Consider the following 23086-nt stretch of genomic DNA (forward strand, 5'->3'; position numbering starts at 1 on the left):
CGGTCTGAGGGGCCTGCCTGCAGTGAGCTGCCCAGCTGAGGGGGGCTAGCAACCGTTTGTTAAGCCCCTGCTGTGTGCTAGGGCCTGGGGGTACAAGGTTGGGAAGGAGAACCCGCAGAGAACTCGCAGAATTGAAGAGATAAGCAAATAGCAGGACATTGGGAGAAGGGACCAGCGAGGCCCTGGCACCCAAGCTGAGCCTCCAAGGAAGGGACCCTTCACTAGGCAGATGGAGCGTGCCGGTCAGGGTGTGACCCTGGGAAAGTCACCTGATTTCAGTGTCCTCATGTGTAAGGTGAGGATTACAATACTGCACCTTGTCCTGGTTGTTCTGGGGGTCACAGGAGGTAACATGTACAAATGTAGCTTGCTGTGCAACCACCAGCGTGACTATTGTTCACTTTGGCCAGCCTGTTAAGCACCTACTGTGAGCACCTAGCTCAGAATAGGCACCTAATAAGTGCCTAAGACTATTTTGATCCTTGGACAGTGCTGATCTCCTTTGATCCTCATTGTAGCCCCTGCTGTCATTTCCCTATTTTACATCTGAGGAAACAGAACCAGGCGGTTTGACTGTGAACAGTTCCCAGTCTCCTTGCTCACTCACACACCTGTAAGAGGCACAGCTTCCCTCAAGAACCTATGAGGGAGGGGGCAGCTAGGTGGCACAGTGGATAAAGCACCAGCCCTGGATTCAGGAGGACCTGAGTTCAAATCCAGCCTCAGACACTTGACACTTATTATCTGTGACCCTGGGCAAGGCACTTAACTCTCATTGCCCTCCAAAAAACAAAAACAACAAGAAGAAAAAAGAAAAAAAGAACCTATGAGGGAATTGGCCAATCTTGAGGCCTCTGGCTACCGGGGGCGGGGCTCCCATCACCCCCTGGTGCACATCCCTGGTGGCCAAGGGTCTCAGAGTCCCAAGCTGGGCTTGTCCCTGGAGGTGAGAGTACATGGATTACTCGCCTGACCAGGCCTGACTGAGCCTATACTCCCCTGGAAAGAAGCCCAGGGTCCTTTCCCTCTGGGCAGGGCATCACCTTTGGGGGGGGGGGTAGGATCTTTATCCAGCACCTGAAACATGCTTTCCTGTGAGGAGCCTGACAGGTAATACTGTCTCCATCTCATAGAGAAGGGAGCTGGAGCTGAGGGTCAGAGTGGTCCAGGGATTTGCTCACGATTACACAGCTGACCTCCAGAGATCACCGTTCTAGTTTAGGCCCTGCCTGAGCAGTGTCACAACAGCCTGCTCAGTGGTTTCCCTGCCCGCACTTTCTCCCCTCTCCAGTCCATCCTACACCCAGCTGCCAAAACAATCTTCACTCCCTCATTCAAGAAGCTTCCGTGGCTCCCTCTTACCTCCAGGATTGGGTACAGACAGACTCCTCAGTTTGGCATTGACCACCCTGCCTTTCCAGGCTTAGTTGCCCTTATTCCCTGTTACTCTATTTTTTCCCTTTCAGTCATTTACTGAGCGCCGCCTTCCATTCCCAATCTCTGTGCCCCTTCCCCCTGCCTGAAATGCTCTGTCTCCTCTGATCCAGCTTCCTTCCAGGCGTAGCTCACAGGTGGCTGCTGCCTTTCCTGAGCCTACAAAGTTCCCCTCGTGCATTGTCTCATCCAGCCCCACAAAAGGACCCTGTGGGACAGGGACTATCCATTTTACAGCTGAGGAGCCTGAGGCTCGGAGAGGTTGGACAAGGGAGGATTGTGGGGTTTAAATCCGGGCTATTGATGCTCTCTTCCTCCTCCTTAAACAATCCTGAATATGCTTATCTGTTGGCCTGCTGTAATATAGAGTGTGAGCTCCCTGAGGGCAGGGCCCAGTTTCTATTTTTGTCTTTGTATTCCCAGCACAGAGGGCATTAATAAACACTTGGATTGACTTGGAAGTGTCTGAGGCAGGATCTGAGTCTGTGCTGCCTCTCCAAGGCAGGTGAAAAGTGAGATGGGCGGCCGACACCTGTGCAGGATCAAACACGTGTGTGCGCACACCCACATACACTTACTATGAAGGCAGTCTGATTATTTTTCTCATTATTTCTCATTTCTCATTTTAGCACGGGTCCTCTGAGCCCAGCAGATAGGCTAACTTTCCTGGGTGGTACAGCTAGGAGACAAGGATGCGTCCTATCCAGGTGTATCACCCTCTCCCCAGGCACTCGTCTCCTTTCTTTTCTCATAGGCTTTTCAACACCTGCCTCCCATACTCCTGTCCCCCTGCCCTAGACTTGGTGCTGTTCCCTCCTGGAGTCCCAGCCCAGCCATGGCTCCTCACCTCATCTCAGCATCACCCATAGCTTTCCACACCTTGGCTCCCTCCAGTGTAAAACAAAGCCATTAGGCTGACAGCCTCTCTGGGTCTTTCTGTTTTGTTTTTTTTTTTGTTTGTTTTTTTTTAGTGAGGCAATTGGGGTTAAGTGACTTGCCCAGGGTCACACAGCTAGTAAGTGTTAAGTGTCTGAGGCCGGATTTGAACTCAGGTACTCCTGAATCCAGGGCCAGTGCTCTATCCACTGCGCCATCTAGCTGCCCCTCTCTGGGTCTTTCTGGCTCTAGATCTGTAACCTCTATGGTCCACGACTCTGAATGCCTCCCCTCATGGCTTCCTCTCCTTGCATCCTTCTGTTAAAAAAAAATTAATTATTAGCTAGAAAAATTAGTCTGAAAATTAGATAACTGGACTTATATGAAAAATTATAAGTTTAGAAAAATTATAATTTGGCCGTAAGTCCTGCTGCAGTCACCATTCAAATGTAAAAATATATATATATATATTTTTTAGTGAGGCAATTGGGGTTAAGTGACTTGCCCAGGGTCACACAGCTAGTAAGTGTTAAGTGTCTGAGGTCAGATTTGAACTCAGGTCCTCCTGACTCCAGGGCCGGTGCTCTATCCACTGCACCACCTAGCTGCCCCAAATGTAAAAATATTTTAACTGACTAGGGCTAATTTGGGGGGCCTAATCTGACTGGGGTAGTTAATCTGGGGACTTTTGACTGTTTACCTATCTGACTGCTATTAATTTAATATGGGCCGTTTAAAAGGTTCCACCACACTTGCTCCTCCCAAATTGATAAGCAAAAGATTAAGAAGCCTCTTCCAGGGGTGACTAGGTGGCACAGTGGATAAAGCACCGGCCCTGGAGTCAGGAGTACCTGAGTTCAAATCTGACCTCAGACACTTAACACTTACTAGCTGTGTGACCCTGGGCAAGTCACTTAACCCCAATTGCCTCACTAAAAAAAAAAAAAAAAAAGCCTCTTCTATTTTAACAGCAGAGGGTTTATGAGATACAATTTAAAATTAAGAACACAGGGAAATAAAATGTACAACCTGACGGCGTTCCAACGCATCTCTTTCCACCTGCTGCTCCTGGAACTTTTTTAGCTTCCTCCTGCGTACCAGCGGACCTTCTTCTAGCGTTCCCCTCACTGAAAAGCCCCCCTGCTCCTTATCGGCCTCTGTTCCTTCTTGCTCTTAGCTTTTTCTCCTTCCCCCGTCTCTTAATCTCCTGCGTCCTTCTCTCTGTTCCCCTAATCTCCTGCGTCCCCCCCCTTTATATATGTTCTTTCTCACCCCTCAAATCTTGGGCTCTCTGCACCCCTACACACACCAATCTAATCCGCTGGCCGCCCTAGCCCTGTGGCGGGGGAAGGGGGATGCTTAAGTGTCCCCCTACCACACCCAGGGCTCCAGGGGCCCATGCCCCCTGCTGTGTGCCCAGGGATCTCTGCACGGGCCATGCCAGAGGCCAGGCTGGACAAGCCCGGGATCTCTCAGATAGATCCACTCAGTGCAGAGGGAGCTGGGGCTTTCTCCCCCAGCTGTCTGACTTGGCGTCTTGTACAGGCCATGGGGCTTTCTGGCTCAGCTGAAGCAGAGGGGGAGGAGCTCCAGCCCCTCCCACACAGAGAAGAAAAACCTGAGGGCCTAAGGGTTTCTAATCTCAGCCCAAAGGTAGGGTCCCCAAATCAAAATAAATTTCCACCCTTCCCATTGCCTCTCCTAATCCTATTCCTCAGCATGAAGGCCAATTCCTTGGCCTTCCCTTCTTCCCTTCACAATCTTGACCACATCTAAAATTAATTGGCTCACCTTGATGCTGTTCCTTTAAATCCTTTGTCCCATGTGTCCTCTGTGTCAGCCAGTAAGGATTTGTTAAGCACCTACTGTGTGCTAGGCACTGTTCAGGGCGCTTTACAATTACAATCTCATTTGATCCCCACAACTATCCTGGGAGGGAGGTGCTATTATTACCCTGTTTTATAGATAAGAAAACTGAGGCAACCAGAAGTGAAGTGTCCTATCCAGAGCCACACAGCCACTGAGTGTCTGGAGCCAGATTTGAACTCGGGTCTTCCTAACTCCAAGCCCAGTGCTCTAACCCCTGCATCATCAGCTGAACATATTCTTCTAGGGCAGCTGGTTTGGTGGATTGTCTGATTAAGGCTGAAGTCTCTAGGGACAGGACAGCTGCTTCCAAGGGTTTCACAAAATCATTTTTTTTCAGGGCAATGAGGGTTAAGTGACTTGCCCAGGGTCACACAGCTAGTCAGTGTCAAGTGTCTGAGGTCACATTTGAACTCAGGTCCTCCTGAATCCAGGGCCCTGCTCTATCTACTGCGCCACCTAGCTGCCCCCAATCAACGCTTTTTCATTCATTTCATATCAAAGTGCTTTGCAAATGTTCAAGTGCGATAGAATATTAGGTATTATTACTGTTGTTGTTATGACTACAGAGGAGTAAACTGAGGCCCAGAAAGGACCGCACATGGGTGACAGAAGGTGGGACAGCCAGAATTAGAACCCAGGTCCTCTGATTCCAAATCTAGCGCTACCTCGTGGGCACCGAGGTGTGGGTGGGCGCAGAAAGTCTGTTCTTCCCCTCACCCCAAAGCTGGAAATGAAAGGGGTCCACTGGAGCCCTCAGGCTGCTCCCTTCCTTGGAACTTGGGCAGCCTGGACCCCACCCCTTGAGCCTGGACAGTCTCTGTGGTCCCCGGTCGCTATGACAACGCGCCTGCGCCAACCTTTCCACTCAGGCGTCTTCCCAGGTCAGCACGCATGCGCTATACGCTCCTTCCTCTGTATTTTCCGCTCCCGAGTCCTCTCCAACACAGTCGCCTCTCAGCCCGGAACCGGAAGTTCCTCTCCCGCTTACCCTGCCGCGCTCCTTGGCACCGGAACCGGAATCAACTCCGGGCGGCGGCGAAAACGGAGCCAGATCACAGAGGCAGTCGCGGCGCGAGGAGGTGCAAAGGACGGAGGGACCACCGCCACCATGTGAGCAGCAATCCTCCCCTCGCCCGAACTCGGGGATGCCATCCGGGGAGGGGGCGCGGCCAGAGCCACGAGGGAGGCGGAGCTAAAGCTACTAGCCGGGACAGCCTCCTGGGTGACGTTGGTGATTAAAACGCAAGGCGGCGCGTGAGGCCAGTGAGGCGGGAGCGCGCTAGTAGAATGCAGCGGGGCGCCGCGCTAGATCGTGCTTCCTACGGGAGGAGGGGACGCGCGCGCGCAGCACGTGGAGCCTAGGGCGGCGCGTGCGGCCCATGGGTGGACGGGGCGGGCCCAATGGGGGGTGCGGGCTAGCAAGGCAGGGCGGCCAATGGGAAGAGGGGCTGAGCCAGTAGAGCGGCGCGGGCGGCCAATGAGTGGAGGGGGCGGGCTAAATAAATAGGACGCTAGAATATGTGTCTGTCAGTCACCCCCTGCTGTGAATTTAGTGCCTTCTGGATGCCATTTGTGTGGGGGCAGCTAGGTAACACAGAATTCAGATCCAGCTTCAGACCCTTACTAGCTGGGTGATCCTGGGCAAGTCACTTCACCCTGTTTGCCTCAGTTTCCTCGCCTGTAAAATGATCTGGAGAAGTAAATGGCAAACCACTCCAGTATCTTTGCCAAGAAAACCCCAAATGGAGACAGTTTTGCCCAGAGGCTGGGAAAGGAAATCAATAGTGTTATAAAAGCATCTTTCATTTAAAAAACAAACAAACCCCAATGGGGTCACGAAGAGTCAGCCAGGATTGAAAAAGAACTAAACCATCCCCGTATGCCAGGCATTGCCCCTGCCCACCAGACCTCTGCTGTTTGGTCCTAAGTAACGTAAGGGTGCTGGGTCAGGTGAACTCCAAGGCTTCTAAAGCCCTGATCTTAAGGTGTTAAGGGATAGAGATTATTCCGTTGCTCTACAAGTCTTAAGGGTCTACACAGCTAGGTGATGGGGTTATGAGATGTTCCCTGTACTCAAGGAATTTATATTTTACTAGAGGGTAAACTAGGAATATTCATGTGGATAAATACTAGATTTAGACAGAAATCCCCCCTGGTTTTGCTCATCTGTAAATTGAGGAGGTAGGGTGGACTAGATAATGTAAGGTTCTTTCCTGCTCTTCATATATGATCCTATAAGGCAGCTAGGTGGTGCAGTGGATAAAGCACTGGCTCAGGAGTCAGGAGGAACAAAAACAAAAAGAAAAAAAGGGGCAGCTAGGTGGTGCAGTGGATAGAGCACCGGCCCTGGAGTCAGGAGTACCTGAGTTCAAATCTGGCCTCAGACACTTACTAGCTGTGTGACCCTGGGCAAGTCACTTAATCGCAATTGCCTTAAACATCCAAGGCCATCTCCAGTCCTCCTGATGTATATCTTGCCACTGCACCCAGATGGCTCTGGAGGAGAGAGTGAGGTTGGTGACCTTGCACAGCCCTCCCTCACTGAAATCCAATTCACTGCAAGTCATGACATCACCCCAATGTCACTATCGTCCTTGAGAATAAAGGACAAACAACAACAAATGATCCTGTGAATCTTGAAAAGAGTTGGAGATTCCAAGAGTTAGAGGTGAGGAGAGAGCATTCTGTTGCATTTAGAGAAGTTTCTTGGCCAGAGGGTCAGCCAGCCTCAGGACGGAATGTAGACCCAGACCTTAGGAGGGAATTGGACCATAAAGAATTATAAGTGGTGAATGGATAGGACAATGGATAGGGAGCTGTGGGATTGGGGGAAAGCTGCTATGAAAAGATTAGAGAAAGTAGATTCGTGGGGTTTGGGGAGGAAGGGTCTCAAATAGATGGAGTGAAGGGAAGAAGAGTGGTGGGCAGTTGTGAGGGAACCTGCACAGATGAGGCTGTAGGTGAAAGTGGTAGGGAACAGATCTGAATCAGTCAGCAAATCATAGGGGGAACTGGTCTAGCTGAAGAGCCTTAAGTGGCGGGTTTATAGGGAGCCACAATCCACAGAGAGCTACTGGGAAGCGTCAGGGACTTAAAGAATAAATGTGAGAGGGAGACCTGGAGGAAAAGGGAAGGCTCAGAGCAGGCTAAAGAGGACCAGCCTGGGGGGGGGGGGGGTGATCAAAGTATTGAGGGAATTCAGTTCCCAAGCCGGATCTACTGAGTGTGAGAGCAAGGAGGGCTGCCAAATAGGGAGTCACAGGGAAGACAGGCCTTGATGAGAACTTGAGTAGGTGAGGAGTCACTTGGGCAGAAGCAGAGACAGATGTAGGTGTATGCTGGTAAAAGGTTTGAGAAGCTACTGGGGAATGAATGAGGAACTCCTTATTGGGGGGGGGGGGGCATTATTAGGAATGTCAAAGGGAGTTGAGAGTCAAGTAGCCCACAAGGGTGAAATGAGGAAACCAGGTGGGAAAGCTGCCCCTCCCAAAGCAAGAGCAGCTGCCTCATTAAGGCTTCACTTGGGTCAGCCGGACATCAGCCTCCCTGCTGGCTGCTCTGGAGCCCAGTCCACTGAGTCTTAGTCTTTCATATACCTGAAAGCAGGGATCCTTTTCCTACAGAGTCTTTTCTTCTCCACCTCAAACACATCTTCATCCCATTCATCCCCCCCCCTTTTTTTTTTGGTGAGGCAATTGGGGTTAAGTGACTTATCCAAGGTGACACAACTAGTAAGTGTCAAGGGTCCGAGGCCAAATTTCAACTCAGGTCCTCCTGAATCCAGGGCTGGTGCTCTATCCACCGTGCCACCTAGCTGCTCCTCATCCCATTCATTCTAAGCAGCCTGAGAAACTCCTTCCTGTTTCCAAAGTCACTGACAGCTACTGTGAGGAAGTCTGAGAAATATGTTGTGTGTCGTCGTCCCCCCTACCCCATACCCCAGCTCCTTGTGCGCATAGTTCAGCCAGACTGGTCTGTCCCTTTCCTAAACAGACCTCGTCCTCTGCTGCCATTCTCCTCATGCTGTCTGCCTGCGGTCCCCTGCCTCCATCTTCCCTGTGGAATATTGCGCTTCTCCAAGGCCGTTCAGAATGGGGAGGGTGGGAGCCTGCGCTCTGTCTGGCACCAGGACCCCTGGGCTTAGATTCTGCTATTGGCCACGGCTACGTGGCCTTGGCCAAGCCACATATTTTCCCATGATCTCATGGTTCACTCCATTTCCACAAGCCAGAAGCTTCTTTGAGAAGAGAAATTCTTCCCCTCCTCCCTCCCCCACCCTCCACTCAGACGTCTATAAATCCTAAGGGCTATTGATCGAATGAAAGCATTTATCAGAGGGAGAAGGGAACAAGCGTTTCCATGCCTGCTGTGTGCACTGTGCTGATAGCTTTGCAGATACTATCTTCCGAGATTTACTAAGTGCTTATTGTGGGCCAGGCACAGAGATAATAGAGAAGCCCTCAGTGTCCTTCCTTTCTGCTAGAAGCCCACAGCATGCCTAGTAAGGATGAGGTGGCTGTGGAAGGAGGGTCTGGTCTGGTGAATGGGGAAGTGGAGTAACAAGCCCTCCTAGGTAACATGGCAGTGGATGTATTAGTATTGGGGGGGGGGGCTGGGGGCAGCAGAGCACTTGGTAATACCCTCAGGGTGGAACTAGACATGGTGAGCCATGTGGTTTTACACTGAGCATTTGGGATAACAGAAGCCCCAGGCTGGCAGTTCCCAGGCTGATCGGGATGTATAGATCTGCTTAGATCCCTCAGGGTGTGGTCTTTGGAGGTCTGGTGGTCTAGAAGGGAATGGTTCTCTGTTTGCATAAGGTAATGAGTTCCCTGTCACTGGAAGTATTCACAAAGAAGCTAGATGGTCATTTCCCAAATGCTGTTGTATAGGGGTAGTATGTGGGCTAAGGTCCTCTTCCCCAAGTATCTCCCAACCCTGGGATTCTTTGAGGCTGGGCTGGGCTGGGCTGGGGAGCCTTCTTTGTGGGTAACACCAGCTGAACCATTCCCAGTTTTGGGTGGATCATAGTGGGGCCCTGGGTGGGGAGTCCCATGTGAGAGCAGCTTGCCAGATAAATGATCCGAGTGTCAGACCACGGATTAAAGGGGAGTTCTTATCTGCAGGCCAGAGCGTTTGGGGGGATCTTGCTGCCCGGCTCAGACCCCATACTGCAGGGGGCACTCGGCCATCCTGGTCACCTACAGGGGTAAAGGCAATGTGGAGACCTTGGTCAAATGGGAGTTTTGCTTGGTCACGGATGAGATGAGGCTGCAAGGACCCAGGGTTGGGTTATCTGGAGAAGCCCAGGCCCAGCAGACCCTCACCTGGGGAAGTCGTCCTCCCCTCTCCTAGGGAGGGATTATCAGAAGCCCAGGGAGCCAGCCACTGCAAGCAGGTGGGAGGGACACCAACATGTCTGTGTCCATTCCTTGTCCCCAGGAGTCTCTTAAACAAGCCCAAGAGCGAGATGACCCCTGAGGAACTACAGAAGCGGGAAGAGGAGGAATTCAACACCGGGCCCCTGTCGGTGCTCACACAGTCAGTGAAGAACAACACTCAGGTTCTTATCAACTGCCGCAACAACAAGAAGCTGCTGGGCCGAGTGAAGGCCTTTGACAGGTGGGTGAGGGCCCTGCTGGTGGTCACTTGGGGTGGGGGTTGGGGGGCACTTCCAGGACCGTTCCGTGGTCCTGACCTGCCAGCAGGGGCAGGAGGGACCCACGGCATTGCCAAGGGAGGGGCCCCACTCTCCACGGCTGTCCACAGCCCAAGCCTGTTCCTTCAGGGGCCTGGGGGAGGCTTAGCCGGTTTCTGTGCTCATCCCCTGCCCCTCCTGGCCCCAGGCACTGCAACATGGTCCTGGAGAATGTAAAGGAAATGTGGACGGAGGTACCCAAGAGCGGCAAAGGCAAGAAGAAGTCCAAGCCAGTGAACAAAGATCGTTACATTTCCAAGATGTTCCTGAGAGGGGATTCAGTCATCGTGGTCCTCAGGAACCCACTCATTGCTGGCAAGTAGTGCAGCCAGAGACTCCCTCTCCTGCCCAGCACCTGACTCAGCCCAGTGGAGAACTCCAGGCTCCTCATAGTTTTCCTTTTGTGAATAAAGCCTTGCTCTTTTTTCTTCCCCAGTCTGGTTCTTGTAACCTAGGTGGGGCTGGGCACACGGGTGTCCACAGAGTAGGCCTGGTGGGGTTGGGCATAAGCATAGCAGATGAGGCAGGGATGGGGTTAGACAACAGAAGGGAGAGCAGCCCCCTGGGATTGGGGCAGAGATGTGGTTTGATGACAGGTCAGGTGAAGCAGACCTGGTCCCCAGTCTTGTTCCCCCCAACACATACACAAACCCCAAAACCCACAACATTTATACTGTCAATTGTAAGTTGCCACAGGTGGGACTGACCACTAGCTCAGTATGAATCAGCTATTGAAGGGACTGCTGTTAGTAGCTAGTGAGATCTTGAACCTTGGGGGTGCAAGTCTGGCCTCTAGACTGGGGTTGCTAACAGCCCCACGCAGAATGCAGAGCTCAGCGAGGTCGACTTTCATTCCCTCTTCCCCCAAAGAACAAGGTGGTTTGCATCATTTACTTATACATGCTACTTTCACCAACGAGAAAGAAGCAAACTCTCACTCCCTAAATCTTTGTCTATCCTGGAGACTCCCAGCTCAGCCCTGCTGGATATGGGCTGGACACAGATCCCAGTGACCTGGCTCTGGCCCCAAAGGGCTCTCCTTCCTTCCCACTCTTGGGGAGTCACTGTTTCCATCCCAAGGATTACAGACTATAATGTAAAGTCATGGAGGTTGGGGTGCAGTGCTGCATTCTATGCCAGAGGAAGGGAATTGAGACCCTTCAAACAGAAGAGAGTGGGGAGGAATAGGAAGGCATGGAATTACAGGCCCTGAGACCTGGAAGGGGCTTTACAGACTCTCTTGTTCAACCCCTTCTGTGTATAAAGGGAACTGAAGCCCAAGGGACAGCATTGAAGGGGTCCTAAAGGTAGTGATTGGGGCTGGGGCGAAGAACCCTCCACACGCATTCACAGCCTTTGTTTAAGGAGACACTGAGCTTTACTCCAGCTGCTCAGCACCAGATCTCAAGGAGCTCCCCCTTCCTTTAGGACTATTACAGGCTTAAGACCCCACCAGGCTTTCCACCTCAAGGATCTTCCTCTTAATCCTCTCTCACCTCAGTCTAGATTTGGAAAATCTTGTATCATTGCAAGAAGGAAGGTGCTCCTTACCCAGGAAGAAGGAAGGGCTCCTTTGGACCCGTGGGAATAAAAAGAGGATTCTCTCAAACTAGCTCTTACAGTCATTTAAGAGGATCATTGAAGGGAAGGGGCTACCCAGAAAAGGAGACTTGAGGGAAAACTTGATAGAACCCTGTTGGGGAGGTCTGGCCCCTCCAGACCTCTGCTAGTGCTCATTCTCTGCTGATTTCTTGCCTTTTTAATGTGTTTTTAAATGTTTATTTTTAGCACAAATTCTTTTTTTTTTTTTTTTGCGGGGTGATGAGGGTTAAGTGACTTGCCCAGGGTCACACAGCTAGTAAGTGTCAAGTGTCTGAGGCTGGATTTGAACTCAGGTCCTCTTGAATCCAGAGCCAGTGCTTTATCCACTGTACCACTTACCTGCCCCTAAATGTTTATTTTTAACATCCATTTTTACAAATTTTTTTACTTCATATTCCCTCCCACACATTGAGAAGACAAACGATATGATATTAATTACACACGTGAAGTCTTCCTTGCCATTATCTTTTTTGTTTGTTTTGGTTTTGGTTGGGCAATGAGGTTTAAGTGACTTGCCCAGGGTCACACAGCTAGTGTCAAGTGTCTGAGACCAGATTTGAACTCAGGTCCTCCAGAATCCAGGGCCGGTGCTTTAGCCACTGGGCCACCTAGCTCCCCTCCTTTCCTTGCCATTATCTCAATTTTTTTTTTAAAGTGAGGCAGTTGGGGTTAAGTGACTTGCCCAAGGTCACACAGCTAGTAAGTGTTAAGTGTCTGAGGCCAGATTTGAACTCAGGTACTCCTGACTCCAGGGCCGGTGCTTTATCCACTGCGCCACCTAGCTGCCCCTCATTATCTCAATTGTAATTTCAGAACCAACAGGGAATTTTGTTCTGGATCTGATTCTCACTAACAGAGGAGCTAGTTGTGGGGTAGGGGAAGCGGTGGCCTCTCCTTCCTAGGAGAATGGTCTAACATGCAGCTTAGAAATTGAGAGAACAGATTTCAAAGAGTTCAGAGTAGGCTAGATTCCCATGCATTAAAAAATTCTTTGGGTGAAACAGCTAAGAACAGGAAACACAAGAACGGAATTCTGAATACTCTTCTCAGAAGGAGGACAAGGGACAGTGGTCTGGGGAGATGGGCGTAGATGTACAGACAACAGCCAGCTTAGATTTCTAGGCCTCCAGACTGCTTGTGAAGGTGCATGTTAAATGTCTCAGACCAGTAGTGCTGGGATCAGTTGGTCAAGGAGAAGGGGGTGGTGGGGGCCAAGATCGAGAGCCAGTGAAGCAGAGGGCAGTTGATGATTGGACTGTACCACATTCATTTCACTTCTCTTTGCCAAGGAGAATGATTTGCAGACTGGAAAGAAAAGTGAAAATGGCCACTAGGAGGCTGATCCTTGAGTCAGGAGAAATTGAGAGGGCCCCTGGCTACTCGGGATGAGTCCACAGGGACCCAGATGAATTACATCCCTGGCTGTGATTTCCGAGCCACCATCAGGGACCTTAGAAAGGGTGGGAGAGGGGCAGCTAGGTGGTGCAGTGGATAGAGCACCAGCCCTGGAGTCAGGAGTACCTGAGTTCAAATCTGGCCTCAGACACTTAACACTTACTAGCTGTGTGACCCTGGGCAAGTCACTTAACCCCAATTGCCTCACAAAAACAACAACAACAAAAAGAAAGGGTGGGAGAGTGGGAGAGGTGCCCCAAGCCGAGAAGGTCGAGCATCCTGACTTTCCAGAGGGGAACAGCATCTGCCAGTCTGAGGAATGAGTTATTCATAAAGGGACACTGAGTAGAGAGGGAGGAGAAGCAGGAAGCACCAAAAAAAATTATTTCCTTTTTTTTTTCTTGACCATGTTATCTAAGCTCATCCATCAGGGCACGGTGTACAGAATTGACCTAAATCTTATCAAAACATTCTATTGATTCTCATGACATTCTTGTGGGAAAGGTGGAGAGAGGATTCAGAACTGGTGGAATGGGCAGGTTCTAGAAGCAGCCCACTGGTCATTCAATGCTGCTTCACGAGGAGGTCCCCAGCGGAGTGCCCCAGGGATTGTCGCTTGGCTCTGGCTGCTGGGTGTCCTTGTCAGTGACTTTATTAAGGATATAGGTGGCGTCTTTATCAGACTTTCAGATGACAGGAAGCTGCAAGAGCTAGCTATCACAGTGAGTGATGGCATCAGGGTACAAAAAGCTCTTGACAGGCTAATATAACACATGAAGGAGGATTATGGGTCTGGAATCACCTTCATCCAAATCCCACATAAGTGACCTTGGGCAAGTTACCTGCTTCACACCCCTCCCCCCACCCCCAGCCTGTTTCCTTATCTATAACATGAGTCAGGCAGGACTAGATGACCCCTGAAGTCCCCTCCGGCTCTAGACCTGTGATTCTGTGAAAATTGGGCTGAATCTAATAACATAAAATAGGGATAAATGTCAATGGGGTGGCTAGGTGGCGCAGTGGATAAAGCACTGGCTCTGGATTCAGGAGTACCTGAGTTCAAATCTGGCCTCAGACACTTGACACTTACTAGCTGTGTGATCCTGGGCAAGTCACTTAACCCCCACTGCCCCGCAAAAAAAGGGGATAAATGTCAAGTCCTGACCCTGGGTTCAAAACATAAACGGGCGGGAGAGGTGAGACTGAACAACTCATCTGAAGAATATCATGGGTCTTCAGGGGAATGAAAACTCAAGATAATTCATCGGGGCAGACAGCAGCCCAAAAAGTTATCAGGATCTTGGACCACATTGAGACTGGCCTAACTTCCAGCATCCAGGGGTTGGCCTTGCTGTCCTCTCAGGGGCCAGGCCTTGTCTGGGGCATTGTTCTGGGCACCACAATTTGTGGAGGACTCTGATGGGTTGGAGAACGTCCAAAGAAAGGAAACAGTGGTTGTGAAGGGCCTTCTCCATGCCAAATGAGGAGGGGCTGGGGGATCTTTTACCCTGGAGAAGCCTCACAACATGATAGCTCTCTTCAAGTGTCTTGTGCCGAATAAAACTAAATGTGAGGTCGCCTTAAATTAGAAGCTTTTAGCACCAGCCTTTGGGCATTAAGCATTTATTAAAGCATAGTCATGAGAGAACACAAGGAGTTCAGAAAATTAAGAGCAAGCCTATCTACCCTAGGGTTCAGTCTGGCCTCCTCCTTCCCTACCACCCCCATGAGGTTCCAGCCATGGAAAAAAGACAGAGCCAGGGAGCCAGCCTTACTTCCTATTTCCTGCTTCCCTCCCCAAAAGAGGCCATCTTTCAAGCTGGTTGGTTAGATCGGTTCACTGGAGTTTAGGGTGGTCTCATTGTTGAGTTCAAAGTCCTTATCTTCTGAGAACAATACCCTATTTAGGGTCAGCCAGATATGGTTTTGATTTAATTAACTTGAAGTAGGTTCTCAGTCTCTCAGTCAGTCTCACTTAACTCAATCAATTCTAAATCAATCTCCAGGTGGGGCCTTTGGGCATCTGCCAAATCCCATTATTTTCTCACAGTGTGTATGGAAAAGGGATTCACCCTCCCTGGGTTGGGCTCAGAGGACAGGGCCTTGAGCTGTAAAGGGGAGTTGAAAAGGCAGATTTAGGGGTGATAACTAAGAAAAAAATGTCCTCATGATCAGTCATCCTGAACTGGAGTGGACATTCTTGGGGGATAGTGAGCTCCGCATCTCTGGAGGTATCCAAGCCCAGCTTGGATGGCCACTTATCCAGTACATTACACAAAGAGTTGGGGTTTTGCCAGGTCCAAGCTGGAGTTCATGGCCATTGAGGTCCTTTTCAGCTATGAAACTGATTACTTGTGTTTGGTCCCAGAAGGCAGGAATTCCAATTTTCAAACCCTTTCATACATTGGTAAACCAAGGCCCAGAGAATGGGGATTCTCTCTTAAAATCACACAGGAAATCAGTGGCAGAAATGACACTTGAACCCATGTTTTCTGACTCCAAAAACTGTTAGAAGGGAGGAGAATTCCTAATAATAAGCAGTTTAAGGACAGAATGGGCTGCCAAGGTGGGAGAGGGGAGAGAGGGTGGTAGTGAGCTTCCCATCAACAGGCTGGATACTGCCGAGGGACCCCTAGCTCAGGGGCAGGTTGAGTGATCCCTGCGGTTCTCAGATCCTATTATTCTATTCTTCAATACACCCATGGGGCTCCTCAGTACAGACTCCTGCCTGTCCTTAGCTGGTTCTTGGTTCTGCCTCTACCTACTTGTATACCTCTCGCCAAGTTGTGTAGCCTCTGAAGTATCATTTTTCTCCCTCTGTAAATCAGGAATAATCAACCTTGTGCCTCGTTACCCAGCTCAAGGCTGTGCCTGAGGAGAGAGCTCTAGAAAACTCAAATTAGGGCTGGAGAAATGGGCATGGTAGTGATCACATTTTTGCTAGACACATGAGGAGCAGGGGGTCCTTGGAACCTTTCTTAGCAAGAGCTCTCAGAGGCCGGGCTGGCCTCCTCTCCCTCCCCACCCATCGCTCTGCTGGATATGGAGAGGCAGGGGACCGCCCCATGGCTAGGAGACTGGCGGTCTCTGGACAGGCGCTGCTCGTCCAAGAGGTTTTGGCCCAGCTGGCAACGTTGCCACTGTTTTCGGATCTCGGCCTGGACCTGCAGGGGCCAAGGGGCAAAGGTAGGACACGGCCATTATTAACTGGCCCCCTTTGGGGAAGAAGTGCATCTGGGGGCTTTGTACCTCTTTGTTGATGAAACAGTATAGGATGCTGACAAACAGGCCCTGGAAAGAAGCGGGAGAGAAGATGTCAAATGAACAGAAGTGCTTTATGAGAAAGAAGCACAAGCCCTCTCTAGAGAATGCCCAGCACTTCAGCCTGACTCTTGACCAGGTGCCAAAATCCAGTGTTCTCTCCCCCTTAGCAACCTGATAGTCTTTGTCTTCCCTCCCTTTTTGTTTTTGTTTTTTGGTGAGGCAACTGGGGTTAAGTGACTTGCCCAGGGTCACACAGCTAGTAAGTGTTAAGTGTCTGAGGCCGGATTTGAACTCAGGTCCTCCTGACTCCAAGGCCGGTGCTCTATCCACTGTGTCGCCTAACTGCCCCTTCCCTCCCTTTCTGTGAGAAAAGGACTTTATAAGCCTTGGTGCATCCTAGAAATGTGAGTGATGTTATCTGCTCTCAGTTGACATGCAAGGGTGAGGGTCAAAAGCTTTGCTATTAGCCACATCCTTTCCCCTTTTGGGTCTAAACTTTCCCATATGTAAAATAGGATGGGTGTGGGTGCCGTTAGATTAAACAGTTTTTAATGTCCAGTTCTATAATCAGACTTTCGAAGGTGAAAGTTTTTGTACTCTTCATCCTTGGAGCATTAGAAGTGGGGTCCGATCTGGGAAGATTTCTCAAAGCCGTTTGCAGAGCCACGTTGGGCTCTAAGGTCAGGGAGCAGGGGTGGCAGTTGGTTGATTTGGAATGGAATTGGGACAGTAACTATGCCAGGACCTACCTGGAAGGAACTGAGGAAGATCTCAAAGCACAGTTTGGTGTAGCGAAGGGTGCCTTCCGCTTGTTCCTCTGTCACAGGTGCAAACACCACCTCGTGGATGCCCAGCAGGGGGACCAGGGTCAGTGTGGACCTGGCCAGCCTGGGAATAGAGGGAGCATGAACCCCACAGAGCTCTTCTATCTCTCCCCCCCATGTGGATCCTCCCTGACTCCAGGGTCTCTTCCTCCCCCACCCCCGACCTCCACCTGAGCCTGTAGTCCTGGCAACGCATCTGATGGGCCTTCAGCTTGGCCAACAGGATGCCCAGAATTCGAATGAAGATAAGGAAATTAACCTGGGGAGGGGAATGACAAAATGTAGGGAAGGTCATGCTGGGGGAGAGGACAAAGCTGTTGGAGTAGGAAGCTAAGGAACAGGAAGGTTCCAGACTCAGAAACTGTTAGAACCCTAGCCTATTAGCACTGGGGAAAGTTGGGATTCAAGAACATAGAATGTGGGGCAGCTAGGTGGCACATGAGCACCAGCCCTGAAGTCAGGAGGACCTGAGTTCAAATCCGGCCTCAGACACTTAACACTTACTAACTGTGTGACCCTGGGCAAGTCACTTAACCCCAATTGCCTCACTAAAAAAAAAACAAACAAACATAGAATGTTCAAACATTACAGTTCTGGAAGATTAGACCTAGAATTTGAACGTAGTAAACTCTGAAAATGTTAAAGTTCATTTTCATCCAGCCGTCCTATTTAGTGAACCTCTTCCTTACACCCCCACCCCACCCCCACTAGGACAGGACTGAATCTTGGGAACATGGGGCCTTTGGGAGCCTCAGGCAACACTCCCACCCTCAGAGCCTGGCAGGGGGAGGGCGCCCACATGGTCAATGATGGGGAGCTCAGAAGAGGAAAGACACTTAGAAAATAGAACGGTCAAGGAGGACTTCCTGGAGGAGGTGGGAAGTCCGGCTGGCCTCTGACAGAGGCCTGGGAAAGGAGCCTAGAACTAGATGAAAAAAAGCCTAAACTAGGGAGACGAGGGGGGGCGGGGCCAGAGGCTGCTGGAGCAGACATCTTCTCTGAGTAAGAGAGAGAACTATTCTATGGGGAAGGGAATGGAAAATCAAACCAAGATGGTAGCGAGGATGGGTGTGCGGATAATCCACCAGATTGCCTTGATCTCATTGCGTTCCCAGCACCTGTAAGAAAGAACTCTCCGAGGTCCTGCTCAGCCAGTTCGATCCTGGCTCCGCCCTTCCATCCTGGCCCCGCCTTTGTGCAGGCCACACCCATACTCCACCCCAGTTCCGCCCACTAGGTCCATCCATCTCGCCCCAGAGCAGGTCACGCCCACGTTCCATACTGGCTCCACCTCCTGGCGTCCACTTTCACTCACTGAGTGTTCTCGTAGAGGTGGCGAGAGATCACCCACGGGATTACAAAGAGCGCGGGACCCCCTGTGGAAATCAGCCATGCCCACAGAGGTCACGAGACTGGACACCTGTCCGGAGTTGGGGGGTGAGGTGGGAGTTGTCGGTGTGTCTGAAGGGTTTTAAGGTCAGGGAACCGGAAATGCCTAAAACCCTAGAAATGCCTTCCCCTGGTTCAGATGCCTTCATCTGCTCTTTCAATCTATACCTTGTGTGGACCTAGTTCTTCACACGTAGTCCCTCCCGTGCGAGTGTATCCTCCTTGAAGGCAGGCACCGCTTTTTGCCTTTGCATCCTCGGGATTTAGCGCAGGTCTTTTGCCCATAGTCAGGGTTTAATAAATGCTTATTGACTGGCTGGTCCCAGAGCTAGGAGGTAACCTAGTCCCGCCTTTATTTTCTCTACGGGCACTAGTCCAAGCCCCGTGGTATTGTCAAATGGGGAGGAGTGAGGGCGGGGCAGTAGGAGACTCACCCCAGCCAAGAAACAGGTAGCATTTGAAGTGACTCTCCTCGGAAAAGGCCATCAGCACCAGCAAGCTGTGCAGGTATATACCTTCCACCAGCAGCCACGTATGGTTAGCACTCACACAGTACTGGGTCACGATCTGGGCCACTCGACAAGCGGCCAGGGCCTGGGGGTGGGTGGGAAGGTGAGAAGCAAGTGGGGCAAACCTCCCAGCAGAGACTCCCTCTCCCAACAGCCAGCCATTTCCTCCCACCCCATGAACCAGATGCTCTCCCCAGGTAAAGCCCCCTCTTCCAGACCTGGTCCAGGGGGACAAAAAGAGATGAGTGTGGACAGTCAGATAGTGAGTGGTGTGTGAGCAAAACGGGGTGAGAGGAGGTGAGGTGACCAATGATCACAGAGGATAAAAGAGACCAACACAACTGGGAATCTCAGACTACAGACACGGAATGCTGGTGTGTTAGAATTGCAGGACTTCTGTCCACATTGAAAGAGGAAGGGAAGAGGTCTCCTGTCCAGTGAGCACCTGAAATGGGTCTCCAATGTTAAGGCCCAGGGCGGGCAGCAGTTTATCCCGAGTGAGGATGGCAGCTGCTCGGAAGACAAAGGAGATGAACAGATTCACGTGGATATAGTTTCGGGTGCATCGAAGCTTCCTGGAGAGAAAAGCTTATGATGGAATCTGTTGACCCTGCCCCATAGCCACCCCTTATCCCCCCCACTCCCACTCCCATGCCTCCTTTCTAGTTCTCCTTAAGGAAGCCCAACCTGGGCTGACCTTTCACCCCGGCCCTCCCATCTTTGCTTGAAGATGTCTGTGGAGAAGGGAATCCACCATCTCCCAAGACAGCTCGTTTCTGCATTTGGACAACTCTTCCCAATAAGCGCCTCATCCTAATGCTCCTAGGCCCTGCTCCAGAGCCAACAGAACAAATCTGAACTGGCATCCACCTAAAGGCCCTTCCAATGCTTGGAGACAGCTGGCACATCTGCTCTCCACCCCCACATATTGCCCTCCAACCAGAGGTCTCTAAAGAGCAAGGCTAAGCCTCTATCTTTAGACTGGGGTGGAGGCCGGGGGCTTCAGTTACCTAAAGGAGCTGAGAATCAGCAGCGCCAGCAACAGAGCAACCAGGGAGAGTGAGTACCCCACCGTATACACCAGCTGCAACTTCTCCAGAATGAGTCTCTGACCCTGGAGGAGGGAAGACCCCCAAAGCCCTGAGACCAACAGGGCATGCTCCCCGTGGAGCAGTGAGATTTTTCCAGACGCTCCCTAAAGAAAGGGATCTATTTTTTCTACACGCAGTGATCTCACCTGGAAGACCTGCTCCCCATCTGGAGCCTCACATTGGGAATGGTCTCTCCAGGGTCCCCATTGCCCGTCAGCCCCACACAGACGCAGCACAGAGCCCATGGTCACTGAAGAGAAGATGGAAGACAGAGACCAGGCTAAAGGAGATGTGGGATGTCAGGGTGGAGGTGAGGGGGGAAGCGGGCAAGGACGGGGACCTGGAGAGAGGGCTCACAGGATCACAGATTTCAAGCGGGAAGGGACTTCTTCATTTTACAGATGAGGAAACTGAGACCTAAAGAGGTTCAGTGACCTGGCTGGGGTCACAAAGTTTGAGGCAAGTCCCAGGGAAAGAGAAGCACAATATTAGTACGTCAGACCTGGAGGTCCCTCGGCACACAGGGCATTAGAACACAGAAGAGGAGGGACCTTCGAGAACATCTAATCCAATCCCTCTTTTGACACAGGGTGAGGGGGAAATGGAAGCCCCAGCAGGGGGAGTGACTTTCCCAAGGTCCCACAGGGAGAAAAAGGCTTAACCTAGAAAAACCAGAGAGATGCAGATAACACTGAGAGATTTAAAGAATCAAGGAAACAGAGAGATGGAGAAAGGCAGTGAGTCAGAACCATAGGGAGGACAAAGGAGAGATAGACATAGAGAAACCCGGAGAGAACAGGGAGAAAGAGATGAGAGAGAAATAGAGGAGATCAGATCCTTACACACACACACACACATGACAGACACTTTAAAACCCCCAAACAGTGGAGAAAGGGAAACTGAGGCAGCCTCAAATTCTCTCAGGGAGGGGATCCTCACCTTCCTCATGCCAGGGCAAGTACCAGGGGCAGGGGGCACTGGCTGTGGTGTTAGGGGGTGAGTGGGGCCAGCAGACATACATGTCAAATGTCCCATTGCAGGCAAGGCCTGGGGGAGGAAGAGAAAAGGGGGTAAAGATGTTCACTCCCAGTTCCTTCTCCCAGGCACCCCCAAGGGGGGTAGGGAGGAGAGAGGAAGAGAATGGAGGCTTGGGAAAGAGGTGGATTCTTCCCCCCATCCCTCCCATAACACACAATAACTGCCCCTTCCTTTCCTTCATCAGTTCAAGCATGACCCGTCACATCTGTGAAATGTCTGCCCTGTGGAGTGTCCACCCTTGTTGCTTTGCCCGAGGTCTAGATGAACTGGCCATTTCCCCAGTCCCTTCCTACCCTCCCTCTCCAACAGGAACACTTCCCTCCCTGCCCACACACATCCATACCCATCCCCCAATGCCCACAGTTAAGTCACTTCAGTCTTTGTAAAGGCATCTCCACCATCTCCAGCCGTGACGTGGTACAGGGTTGACCCCAGATTCTCCATTAGATTCAGGATGGCCCACCACCTCCTTTCTTCCTCAGGAGTCCCAGCTCACCTGCCGAGGGCTCGGCAGCAGCTAGAGCTTCCTGGCACTGAGCCCGGTACCTCCCCCACCGACGCTGGAGCTCAAGGATTGTGCTCCCTGGAGAGCAGGCCTGTGGAGGAAGAAGTCTCCTCTGGAGACCCCCAGGTACACAGGGAAAGAGGGAGGTATCTCGGGAATTCCTCTACAACTGATGGGGGTGCTTACAACCCTCTTGGAAACCCATCTGAACCCATCCCATCCTCCATATGCTGAAATGTGCCCCGCCCTTCTCCTTTAGACCATCTTCCATTTATCCCTCATCCTGGATTCCTAAACGATCAGGAAGGGGGCGGGATTTGCATGCTGGTGTGAGAAAGGGAAAGGAGGAGGCTTTGACCCACCATCCAAACTGAGGGACCTCTTTAAACCTCCAAAGCTTGGACTTCTGGGAATGAGGAGGGTCTGGAAACCCACCATTAGCGCTCCTGGGAGGAAGGGTCTGGAAACTACAATTTCCCCCTCCCTCCTCTCCACCCCTAGGAGGATTTCTGAGAGCTTATTGCTTCTCTCTCCCAGCCCCTTACTTGCGCTTTCCACAGGACTGGATGGGACAGCAAGAGGATCAGAGATGTCAACATCACAGGAAAGAATCTGGCCTTCAGAGCCCAAGGTTCCAGGGGTGCCTCAGGGCTCCTCGTATCAACCTTGTGGGAGGCAGGGAGACATAAAGGATGGCTGACCTTGGAGCCAAGAAGTTCTCTGACACATCTTGGTTCTGTGACCCTGAACAAGTCCCCTCATCTTCAGGCATCTTTGTACCCTCGTCTACACCATCTGATGACTTACATTGATAAGAAAAGCTAACCTGTATTGGTAGAGGGGATTTCCTCACCCTGTAGCTCTCTATAGACAATGAAGTAATATCAAACATATATGCACCAAGTGGTACAGCATCCAAATTCTTTTTTTTTTGAGGGGGGTAGGGGGTGAGGCAATGAGGGTTAAGTGACTTGCCCAGGGTCACACAGCTAGTAAGTGTCAAGTATCTGAGGCCAGATTCAAACTCAGGTCCTCCTGAATCCAGGGCTGGTGCTTTATCCACTGTGCCACCTAGCTGCCCCTTCCCTGTAGCTCTCTATACCAATCATGGGTCCAGTTCCTATTCCTAACTACCCTGGGAGATAGGTGCTATTACAATCCCCACTATACAGACAAGATGAAGTAAAAGAAATAGGATTTCAATCCCCTAAATCAAGCTGGTTTTGGATTGTCCAGAAGGCACTTTAAGATCCATGGCAGAAACTGAGGATTTGGTTGGTTGGTGGTTTCTAATCTCCCCTAACTTCTAAGCCTTAAGGCAAGCAGGTAGAGTGCCAGGCCTGAAGTCTCTAAAACTCATCTTCATGAGTTCAAATCTAGCCTCAGATACTTAATAGATGTTAAAACCCTGGGCAAGTCACTTAACCCTACTTGCTTCATTTTCCTCATCTGTAAAATGAGCTGGAGAAGGGGCAGCTAGGTGGCACAGTGCATAGAGCACCGGCCCTGGAATCAGGAGGACCTGAGTTCAAATCCAGCCTCAGACACTTAACACTTAACTAGCTGTGTGACCCTAGGCAAGTTACTTAACC

The 23086-nt window shown here is 51.0% G+C and overlaps 2 protein-coding genes across 2 annotated transcripts; one reads left to right on the forward strand and one right to left on the reverse strand.

Moving 5' to 3' along the window:
- Positions 1-4999: 4999 nt before the first annotated feature.
- SNRPD2 (small nuclear ribonucleoprotein D2 polypeptide) lies at positions 5000-10307 on the forward strand. Its single transcript, XM_043995773.1, has 3 exons — positions 5000-5289; positions 9622-9801; positions 10026-10307. The coding sequence occupies exons 1-3, from the start codon at positions 5015-5017 to the stop codon at positions 10198-10200; spliced, it is 630 nt and encodes a 209-aa protein (XP_043851708.1). The 5' UTR covers positions 5000-5014; the 3' UTR covers positions 10201-10307.
- Positions 10308-15852: 5545 nt separating this feature from the next.
- Positions 15853-22093, reverse strand: GIPR (gastric inhibitory polypeptide receptor). Its single transcript, XM_043997999.1, has 13 exons — positions 22040-22093; positions 21486-21585; positions 20891-20998; positions 20098-20201; positions 19871-19974; positions 19306-19435; positions 18786-18945; positions 18278-18338; positions 18011-18080; positions 17133-17221; positions 16888-17026; positions 16124-16165; positions 15853-16038 (listed from the first exon to the last, which is right to left on the reverse strand). The coding sequence occupies exons 1-13, from the start codon at positions 22091-22093 to the stop codon at positions 15853-15855; spliced, it is 1347 nt and encodes a 448-aa protein (XP_043853934.1).
- Positions 22094-23086: the final 993 nt, after the last annotated feature.

The sequence above is a fragment of the Dromiciops gliroides genome, chromosome 3 (genome assembly GCF_019393635.1).
Source record: "Dromiciops gliroides isolate mDroGli1 chromosome 3, mDroGli1.pri, whole genome shotgun sequence".
NCBI classification, from domain to species: Eukaryota; Metazoa; Chordata; class Mammalia; order Microbiotheria; family Microbiotheriidae; genus Dromiciops; species Dromiciops gliroides.